This window comes from Alosa pseudoharengus, unplaced genomic scaffold, assembly GCF_046254945.1.
Source record: "Alosa pseudoharengus isolate Yale_2024_CS ecotype anadromous, Long Island Sound unplaced genomic scaffold, YU_APseudo_1.1 YU_APseudo_1.1_scf_8, whole genome shotgun sequence".
Classification (NCBI taxonomy): Eukaryota; Metazoa; Chordata; class Actinopteri; order Clupeiformes; family Clupeidae; genus Alosa; species Alosa pseudoharengus.
Genome location: NW_027468870.1, coordinates 15,165,014 through 15,176,261, shown reverse-complemented (window position 1 = coordinate 15,176,261; position 11,248 = coordinate 15,165,014). Strand labels below are relative to the sequence as shown.

General features: G+C 38.2%; 1 protein-coding gene across 2 annotated transcripts; it reads left to right on the top strand.

The window, feature by feature from the left end:
* Nucleotides 1-6,254: 6,254 nt before the first annotated feature.
* On the top strand, nt 6,255-10,299 carry hmgb1a (high mobility group box 1a). Of its 2 annotated transcripts, none has more exons than XM_076274256.1 (5): nt 6,255-6,363; nt 8,439-8,599; nt 8,692-8,837; nt 8,944-9,118; nt 9,338-10,299. In XM_076274256.1, the coding sequence occupies exons 2-5, from the start codon at nt 8,453-8,455 to the stop codon at nt 9,488-9,490; spliced, it is 621 nt and encodes a 206-aa protein (XP_076130371.1). In that variant the 5' UTR covers nt 6,255-6,363; nt 8,439-8,452; the 3' UTR covers nt 9,491-10,299. The 2 variants fall into 2 exon arrangements, with proteins under 2 accessions (XP_076130371.1, XP_076130370.1); XM_076274255.1 differs by having other exon boundaries at nt 6,287-6,397.
* Nucleotides 10,300-11,248: the final 949 nt, after the last annotated feature.

Genomic DNA, 11,248 nt, shown 5'->3' with positions numbered 1-11,248 from the left:
AGGGGGCGAACACGTTGCAGAGGGGACGCCAGAGCTCACTCGCAAAATGAAACAATATTTCTGTCGGGCGTTATTTGCTGTTTACATCGGAATTGTCCACGGTGTTATGGACCTATTTATCTGCAACGCAACATAGGCTACAATAACATCTAGAAATACAGGAGCAGCTTATGCTGAAGAGTGATGACTGCATAGCATGCCAGAATATCCCCAAACTCTTGGATGTACATTAAAATGGATCTTTTTGGTAGGCTAGTCATTTCCAACTTCCCAAGCCGATGGTGCTCAAAATGCAACACAACAAAGCAGGATGAGGACAACCTAAGGTTGTGTGTGTGTACAAAACTGAGCTAGAACATGAACTGAACATATTTAACATTGTCTCATGAGTGTAATTGAGATTGCAGAATTGTGGGAAAACTGAGGAGTCAGTGCATCACCAAGCCCTAGTAGTGGGCCAGACCAGGCGCTAGATCCAACCACTTAGATATGGCACTGTAGAATGGTTATAGAAAAGTTTGAGAACCTGTGGCCTAAAACATCGATATTTTGGCAATATTGGTGCATGGTTGCATGTTAGATCTGAAGTGAATTGGGTCGAGATAGTCTGTCATTTTAAAAAAGTGGGTCTCCAGAAAAAAAAGTTTGGGAAACACTGGTCTAGAGCTATGCCAGGGCAGGTCTGGTCTAGAGCTATGCCAGGGAAGGTCTGGTCTAGAGCTATGCCAGGGAAGGTCTGGTCTAGAGCTATGCCAGGGAAGGTCTGGTCTAGAGCTATGCCAGGGAAAGTCTGGTCTAGAGCTATGCCAGGGAAGGTCTGGTCTAGAGCTATGCCAGGGAAGGTCTGGTCTAGAGCTATGCCAGGGAAGGTCTGGTCTAGAGCTATGCCAGGGAAAGTCTGGTCTAGAGCTATGCCAGGGCAGGTCTGGTCTAGAGCTATGCCAGAAGGGCAGATCCCGTCATCAGCATTTCCTTTACTGTTTGTATCCATAGACCATTTATACTTGTCAGTCAGTGCGGCAAAATATAACATTTTTGAATGTGAATGCAGGTGCATCTCAAGGGTGACAGTTTTGTATAATATATGGATTTTTGATTTCCATAGCTGTACTATAATCATCAATATTAGAAACAACAAACAAAAAAAGGCTTGAAATTTTTATGTTGATTGAATCTAAATTATATGAAAGTTTACATTTTTGAAATAAATTGCGGGGGGAAATTAACTTTTCCATGATATTCAGCTTTTTTAGATTCATTAATCCTGTTTTGTTGCAGCAATGAGTTTTGCTGAGCAGATCAGCAATCCAATAAACATAAAAAAAAAAAAAAACTAGTTAGATATGGTCGACAAGGAACTGAGAGTGTGTTCTTCGATAGAGGGCTATTGTGGAAAGCATGAACCACAACAACTTTCTAAACTTCACAGCTGATTTGCCTCTGTGAAGTTTAGAATACTTTCAAGTGCATGGTGCAACAAAAAGGCAGGACAGAGCCCCTGTTGTCATATTAACCTGCATTTTCCTGTCTTTGGCCCCTACATCTTGCTCCATGTAGGCTACACTTCATGCAAGCAAACATGAAAGAAAACATTAGTAAACTGTAACAGGAGTGTAAGATTTACTCATAGCACCCTCTGTTGGATATTTAAAGCACTACACAATAAAAAGATTACTTTGATTCGACTCCTCTCCTCCATTTTGACCCTATTGAGCCTCCATGAATGTTAATCTGTGACTATAAACCGCTGCTCTGTCTGTGCTGAAACCCTGCTCTGATTTTTCAAATCAGGTGTTTCAAATAAAAACTTAAATTTCTGGAGACTTACAGCAAAATAGAATCACATAATTAATGGTCCCTGCATTTTCATTAAAAGATTGATTAAATCAGTAACTGTTGTCTACATTTGTGAGCTTGCTTGTGTCATTCTCTGCACACACTGCTAAAGTCTAACCCTAAACAAAAAAAAAAAAACCTAATTGGGAGGTAAAGAATTAGCCAACATTATTTTTGGCTGTGTTTGCGTAAATATTCTAAAATAACACAGTTACACTCTAAAAAATGCTGGGTTATTTTTTCAACCCAAACGCTGGGTTGAGGCTGTTGGGTCGTTTTGTTTGGTTGTTTTTACTCATATTGGGTCATTTCTGTAACCCAGCTTGCTGGGTTGATAGTTTATCACTGCTGGGTTGATAGTTTAGGGCTGTGCTCCCCCTGTCCCCCACCTGACGTGGAGTACACTACCCAGCACCAGGGTGACTTCAACACAGCTGCATAGTTATTTGAAGGTTGAGAGAAAAAAATCGGCAGGCAGGCATATTCTTTCAACCGTCCAGTCCAGCAGCTGTCAACATGCAATGGAAATCAGGTGATTTCGGAAGATATGTATCTGCTTTTATTTATTTATTTTTATCCAGACGGATTTTAAAAGTCCACCCAGAGACATACCCTTCGTGATATCAAGGAATATTCTGCCTGCCATTTCGTTCAGCTTCAAGCAGGTTAGCAGGTGTCATTCATTCCAGCTAATATAAGCTACTGTTAATGTTAAATCTACACAAAGACAGACTCATAAAACATATTTCTGTATTCACTGGGTAGGAACTGCTGAACAGAAACAAAACAAACTTTTACAACGAACTACAATTAGCATACCAGCAGCTGGTAGGTAACGTTAACGTTAGCAGACTTGGAAACTTTATGCTAATTAAATATGCTTCGTGGCTATAACGTTTGTCAACTAGCTAACACAGTCGAAGTAGTCTCTTCACAACACACGTAACTTACGATAATAATCATGCCAAACAACATCTTATTAAATCATTCAGGGTAGCCTCATATTATAGCCATGTAACTTACCCGGTGGTTCTTGGTGGTAACATTAACTTGGATTCACTAAGAATGTGTTAACATAGCTAGCTAACGTTAGCACTGCTGACTGTCAGCCTAATGTTAGGCTAACGTTAATGGTAATGTTACCTGCTAGTGTTATCAAGCTCATCTGACATAAACGCACGTTTTGTATTACCGGTATTATGTTTAAAACAACTCCATAATATAAGGTGGTCATGGTTTCCGAGTGTGTTGCACTAATAATTTGTCTCCTGGTGGATTTTTATGTCTGTCAACATCATTTACTGGTAATGGTTCATGCACGTCTTGATATAAAGTTTTGTAGGCTAACCGTGATTAAAATGCACTCTTTTTTTCTTTGATTGACAGGACTGACCCCCAAAACGGACTTTGGAATCTGCCTGCCTTCATGGAAGTATCACATGCATTTTATACTAGGCTATCTATTCAAAAATAAAGAAAACTATCAAATAAATAATTATGTTTAACTGTTTTATTTCATTGCATGGCTTTTGATGGACATTTAATATAGACTGTCTATATCAGGCCTAAAGCTGTTAACAGAAGGTGTGACTTTCAAGTAAGTAAATACAAACTTTGAGTTATTACAAGTTTGTACAAGCAGAGTATTTTAAAAATCAACCAGTAGTTTTGGGGGGATTTGGTTACATAACCCAAACGTTACGTAACTTTAACTAAACAGTTGTGTCAACATAACCCAACATATTGGTTAAATGTCAACCCAGTTGTTGGGTTAAATTTAGTAACCCAATTTGCTTGGTTAAGATAACCCAATGCTGTGTTGGACCACATTTTACTCAGCGGCTGGGTTGAAAACAACCCAGTTTGGGTTGTTTTCAACCCAGCATTTTTTAGAGTGTAGGTTATGATGTGCCTGACATTGATAATAGATCAGATGCTTGCTGGGATAGCTCAAGTGGATCAATATTTTATTGCCTCCCCCATGCACTCAAATTAACTGAGTAGTAAACATTCAATTTAATCAAACATTTTGATCTAATATTTAACATCTCCTTAATTTACTCATCAAAGCATCTCATCACATCATTGGTGTTGGATATAACCCTGAATCTGAGCAGTTGTGCCTGTACCAGCTGTGTCTGTATTGTGTCTGTATGCATGTTTCATGTTGAATTAAAAGATTTATTAAGCTTCAGTGGAGCCTAGTGGTACATATTTAGAATTACATCTTGATGATTGTTTGGACTCTGATTTCAGTTTTAACATAAACATGCAGGTGTGTTTTTCAAAGACAAAGTCGGGGATATTTTAATGGGTGTGTATTTTTGTCAAGTATGTCTAGTTGGTGCATAATCATAATATTAAGCCATTTTAAAGCTTATAAACTAAATATGACTTGTTTTAATTGGATATATATATATACTGAAATTAAGGGAATTCCTCTTTCTTTAGTGTATTTTCAAAATGTCAGTTAACTGTAGCCATGTGCTTTGTAGCCTTGTTGGTTAAATCTCATGATTATAACAGAATAAGGTGCGTTCAATATTGACAGATTGTAGGACAGCTAACACACATGAATGCAAACAGAGAGCATAACTGAAATAGAGATCAATTAAGTTGTTTAGTGATGACTCCATTTGAATATATGAATGTTTGTGTGTGTGTGTGTGTGTGTGTGTGTGTGTGTGTGTGTGTGTGTGTGTGTGTGTTTGTGGAAAAATTCTGCTCCATATATCAGCTGTGAAAGGCAGTCTTGCTGTGTGGTGTGCGCAATGCTTTATGTACCCTTGACTGTCAAAGCTATCATCTCTGAGAATATTTGAATCCAAAAAAATTTGATTGGTGGATTAAAATAAAGAATTAAAATGTGTGTGTGTGTGTGTGTGTGTGTGTGTGTGTGTGTGTGTGTGTGTGTGTGTGTGTGTACATGGGTGGATGTGTATGTACATGGGTGGGTGTGGGTGTGTACATGTGATGTGTGTACATGTATATTATGGGATTCAGGATATAGAGACAGACTGGGCAGCACAAATCAATAGGAATATTGGTAAGGGTGTCACACATAACTGGCTAGGTCTGCACAGATCACTAACTTGAGCACAACTGACAAACAAGTGTATCCATGCCAGTCTTCAGCTTTGACTGGTAATTATTGATTAATGTTCAACCAATGATGTGGATGTGGGTAAAGAGCCTATTCATTTGGGGGATGTATTGAAAATAGACCTAATATAGGCTTAAAGCTTGCAGGCAACTGGACCCCAAATGTTGGAATCAAGGTTCCTTGTAGTTCGTATACCTTAAAATAAAGGCTTGAAACTCATTTTGATGTTACATTGACTTACAAAACATAGAATCTGACATTGCGGATGCTCGCCTGGAACTACCCTAATGCCTGACCTTGTTGCTCTTCGAGTATTACTCTTTTGTCTTTGGGTATCCCTATAGTGCAAAATGGGCGACAGTATTGAAAACTGATGAAAAGAGGAATCCCTATTATGTGTTGGCTCTAAACTGCACATGCACCATTGGCTAAAGTAGGCATACATGCCTAGCCTAGGCCTATGCCAATATAATTTTAAGCAACTGTGCGAAAACCATTTTAAGACACTGATATTCATCTTTAGGACATAGATATACACAAGGTAATTTTTGTATTGTAAGGTCTAGGACAAGGGAGGAGTTCCAGGCAACAAAATGTCTCAGGTAGATGTATGGACTGATTTGCCCATTTTCTAAATATTTTCCAGTCTCCAATAATAATTTAATTTATTAAACTAATGCACGTTTAACACCAAGTAATAAAGTAATATGAAAGGGTCAATAGAAATAGGCAAAGGCTCTCCTGGCTTGCAGTTCTGTGAAGCCAAAATATCCATCACAGCCACTAAGCCGCCATTAGCTATCACAAAATGGTTTCTGCACATTTAAGTAAAAACTTTTATTAGACACTTTTCTCAGACGTTTAGGTTAGTCTAAAAGCTATTTTACATTATATTATTTGAAAATTCAATATTCATTAAAATATATACATACTGGGTAATTTTGGAAAAAATATGATTGCTACTTTATGAAGTTGAGGTGTTTCTCTACAAATGCATCTGAAATCAATGTCTTCTCATCCCCAGTAGGTATTCCTGATCCATAGTACAACTGCATATACCCTCATTCATTCAACAGCCTACGCCACTACACACATTGAATCCAATACTATAGCAAACCATTGCAAACTCAGTACAGTCTTCCAGCAGCACTTCTAAAGCCGAGTACAGGGAGAGTTTTCATATCAACCCGCCATTTAAAACTCTAGTGACGTTTCATTAAAGAAAGCCAATCAGATAGTGCTTGTTATTAGGACAATGGAAACCCCGTGTCGAATCAGATGAGCGCAAGACTTGGCGGTAACCAATAGAGGGGCAATCGTACGGAGAGTAATGTTACAGCTTTGAGAGCTCAGAGAGGAGACTGCGTATCGCCACTGCCTCCACATACAGCCATTGCATCACACTGAACCAGTACAAGCCAGCGGTAGGTGTCTGAATGAAATTAGAAAGTGTTCACAGTTAAGTAAAACAATGATTTTTACGGAAAATAATTGTAATGCAGTAATTATATGAAGATGTTAAAATGTCAGTAATGTTTAAATATGTCATCTCATGATTACATTAATGTCAGTAGCATTAAGCTAATATTAATATTATTGGACAAAAACAGATTTGGTGACATTATATGAATACCTTTCTTGGAGACAAAAAATGTATTTCTCAGAATGTGCCGTTTACAATTATGTCATCACTACAAATGAGTTACCTTGAAACTACTCGACTTAATATGTGTTTCGGACAACTGGCTAAATGCGTACAAACAAGGTCTATGGTGGCTAGGCTAGGGTCTTTGCTAGATACAGTAACATTAGCCATTGCAGTGCATTGCGAGAGCCTGGAGATGCCTGTCATGCGAGGACAAGAAATATTGAGAAATATACGGCATACGATGAGAAACTATAAGTGTTATTTAAGGAAATGCATGTTATGTCTATGTACATATACACTGTTAAGGTGTCAAATAACTCGATGATAAATTGGTAAAAAAAATTACCTCAGTATCTGCGCTTTACTGTAATGGCTGACTACTTGCATAGGAAACAAGGCTGAGCCCGTTACAAAGACTGGTTGACAAGCGCAGTTCGGTTCAACTTTTTCAAGCCGTGTTTTCTACCATAACGAATGTGTAAATGAACAAACTAGTCCTCGAAAATACATTTACCATCTTTCCTAGTTGCAATCCATATATCTCTGTATTTTTTCGACATCGAATAATGTCCGAAAAATCCTTTTGAAAATATGTGGTATCGCGGTCGCTCTGCCCTCTATTGCGTGCAGTGTAATGGCTGTGCATTGACACAAAGAGAAGGAGCCATATTCCCTGTGCTGGTAGATGAAGACAAGCGGCCATTCCAAGCACATAGCAAACTAACTCAATACAGCCCGTACATAGACACAGTACAGGCTCAGTGTATTACTATACACCGGGGTAGTGCATAGGGATTTCCGAAGAAGAAAATTGTCAAGGAGACGGGCTTTCTTTACATATTTGTCGATTTAAAAAGCGAACAGGAAGGCGGGTGGAGACATTTGAGGGGGACTTTCTTTCATGAAGAAGGCTTTCTCACAAAATGGAAGAAGAAATATTGCTGTCGTTGTTGACCTCCTTTTCCTCAGAAAGCCTATGTTAACGTTATGCGCCATTAGTACAGTGGTAGTCTATACGATTGCCCCATATATCGTAAAGAATATAACAAGTCCATGTTTTTATGTTAGATTGTCTTTACATTTTTAACAGAATGTTAAGACAATCACCTTTCGCCATTTTTGTGTCATTGTGGATTATAAAAGAGGGAGGTAGCAAGCTAAAAAAATAGATTTTTGCCCACTTTTGAGTTGAGGTTAGTAGTAACGTAAACATTCGAATATAACCTTGCAGCCTAATTTTAATAGCGAAAATTGATATTTGACAACGCAAACTATTATGCTTAAAAGTTACGCCCTTGACGTGTCAACTAACGTTAGTGAAGTTAAGGTATTATGTGAAATACGTTTTCGGCGTTATTATCTTTAAAAACAAGGAATGGGGGGGGGGATCGGCTGTTGTAAAAGTTATAATGGTAGTTGAAGGCACAATGTTACGTTAGCTCAGGCCTCTGCTAACGTTTAGTTAGTTATGAGAGTATAGTCTAATCTAACGTTATGCATCCTACTGTCAAAATTGGTCTCGTGTACCGTAATGATGAGTAGTAAGCGTCACTTGCTACTCAACTTGCGTAACCGCTTTAATTGTCACGATGGCTTTTAAATTATTTCGAATAGGCCTATATGGCTCGTAGCATTTGTGTTAGAGCCTCCACAGTGGAATCTAATCCTAAGAGTTTGGTAATTGATTATTTTACACAGGGAATTTATTTACATATCCCTAGGCTAGAAACTGCGTATGATTTGTAATAGGATTAGGAATAACATATAATCATGAATTTAACTGAAGTTGCAATGGCGTCATCCTACACGTCACTAGATGCACCTCACTGAAGTTAAACTTACTTTTTACAGATAAAGGAAGAAAGATGGGTAAAGATCCAACGAAGCCCAGGGGCAAGATGTCCTCATATGCCTACTTCGTCCAGACCTGCCGAGAGGAACACAAGAAAAAACACCCTGAGGCTTCGGTCAATTTCGCCGAGTTCTCTAAGAAGTGTTCTGAGAGATGGAAGGTAAATTTGTATCATCCATTAAATGGAATGATAAGCAATAACTCATGAAGGCAATTGATCAGTTCTGTTAATAGTGAGATATTTTCTTTCAGACGATGTCAGCCAAAGAGAAAGGTAAATTTGAAGATATGGCCAAACAAGACAAGGTCCGCTATGAGCGGGAGATGAAGAACTACATCCCACCAAAAGGAGAGAAAAAGAGGAGGTTTAAAGATCCTAATGCCCCCAAAAGGCCTCCGTAAGTAACTTAAATAGATTGGGAATATAGTATCTGTGGGAATTCTTCTGTGGTCTGTCATCATGTACTAAGACGGATGTTTGTGGTTTTATCTATTATCTCTTAGGTCTGCCTTTTTCATTTTCTGTTCGGAGTTTCGACCCAAGGTCAAAGCAGAAACTCCTGGCCTGTCAATTGGCGATGTTGCTAAGAGGATGGGAGAGATGTGGAATAAAACATTAGCTGAGGATAAACAGCCATATGAGAAGAAGGCTGCCAAACTGAAGGAGAAGTATGAGAAGGTATGGACATAATAATATAATAATAATAAGTTTATTTTATATAGCGCCTTTCTCAAACCCAAGGTCGCTTTACATAGTAGGAAGGCAGGGAAACACAATAACAAACAAACAAACAATACATGATGATGCCATCCATGTTCCTATTATTTTAAGATGGGTTTAATACAGGGACTATAACATTTCTGAAACTTAATATATTTATGAATTCTCTTATTTAAGGACATTGCAGCATATCGCCAAGGTAAGGGGGGCAAGATGGGAGGAGCAGCTGCAAAAGCTCCAGCCAAAGTTGAACAAAAGGATGATGACGATGACGACGATGATGATGATGACGATGATGATGATGACGATGATGAAGAGGATGATGAGTAGATCAGTTACATATATAGTTCATAATAGAGTTCAGTCTTGTTTATAAAGCAGTTAACCCCCTGTAAACATTTCACTTATGACAAAAAAAGTTTAAAAAAAGCAACAAAAAATAAGGCTGTGTATATGGTATGTTTTTAAGCTGTACAGTTTCTTTTTTCCTTTTTGTATAGTTAACACTACGAAAAAGTGTCATCTGTGTTTGTATTTTTCCTCTTTTTTATTTTCTTAGTGGTAGCTCCCAAGCCACTATCCTTCCGTGGTACAGTTAATGGGGATTGTAAAATTGGCTTAGTCAGTGGAGTTCCTAATGGTGCCCAGCACACATCCTAGTTTCATTTTGGGTAGCAGTTTTTACCCTAATGTTTTCGTGTTTTATTTTTTATAATTAAAATTATGAATTATCATTAAATGCTGTATCATAAAGTTATTTTACTGTACTTTGAATACCACTGTAATTGCAACAGTAAGAAAAATTGCAGCTGTGGTTGTTGACATTGACATGCTTTGACGTCAATAAACTTTTTTTTAATAAGGAAATAATGTGTCACTATTGACAGTTTATCTCATTGATGCATAGATATATCATTTATTAGTGATTACTAGTAGACATTAATACATTCTGATTAACATGAGTCATACATACTTGGAAAGAATATTAATATTACAGGAAAAGATATCAATTGCATAAACTGTCAGTAAACTGAAGTTTAAAAGTTAGTGTTGCAGTACAAGTGTGCCCTCCATTCAGTTCCAAGTGGTGGCACTGATTGTTTTGGTTGTCAAATACTATAAAAACACTGTGTGAAATATGTTTTTGTCTGTAATTTATTTGTAGCAATGTCAGACCCACTAGAGATCCAGATATGATCTGCAGAATAAAAGGCCATATCATTTAGGAATGTGGTAAAACAACTTGTGCAGTATGAATATATTGTAGTTCAGGCCTCTTGACTAGATTTTTAGCCTTAACAGATCAAATGTAGTCAGCTGGGTTAGTCAATGAGCAGCTGTAAAAAAAATAATATGGGCTACATTTCATTCTAAACTATAAGACCAAGGAGAACTGTGCTATGCCCCCAGAAGTCAGTATTCCAAAGTTGGGCTGCATCTCTAACATGAGCCACCTGCTGGTCACTCTACCGTTGGGGGGGGGGGGGGGGAGCTTAGCATGCCACCTATTGGTCAAGAGTAATTCCTTCCATGTAGCACTGTTCATATCTGTATGCAACTTTAAATAAATGTGTAAATCGACTTAGATGTGTTTGATTTATTTTCATAATGCGTGTTCTTGTTTGAATCTCTTTTAATGGAAGGTAAGTTACATTGGCACTTTCTCACTGACCTGTTATTAGACCTGACTCAGGATTGCAGTGATAACTGAGCAGTTAACTCATACATATCCTCATGGTTACAGGCCAAGTACAGTTCCGTCTAAAATGACTTTATTCAGCCTTTAATACTGCTTAGGGCCTATAGGTAGCTTTGTGTTATGTTGGTGAAGATATGCACACAGTCGGCTGCCTGAGTTATGATTCTAAACGGAATTAGAATTGTTGACAGTAATCGTTTTAATGTTATAGGCTGGCAATGATCATGCCTGATCTTAAGAAAAGTGATGTCATGATGAAGTTGTAAACTTCTAGCGTAGCCTACCTCCCATGTCCAGCCAGACACGTCTATGGCCAGACACTCTGGTCCAGCCCAAGTACCTCCCGCCTCTTCCTCACGCCACGCCTCCTCCGCTTCCTCTCTGCGGCC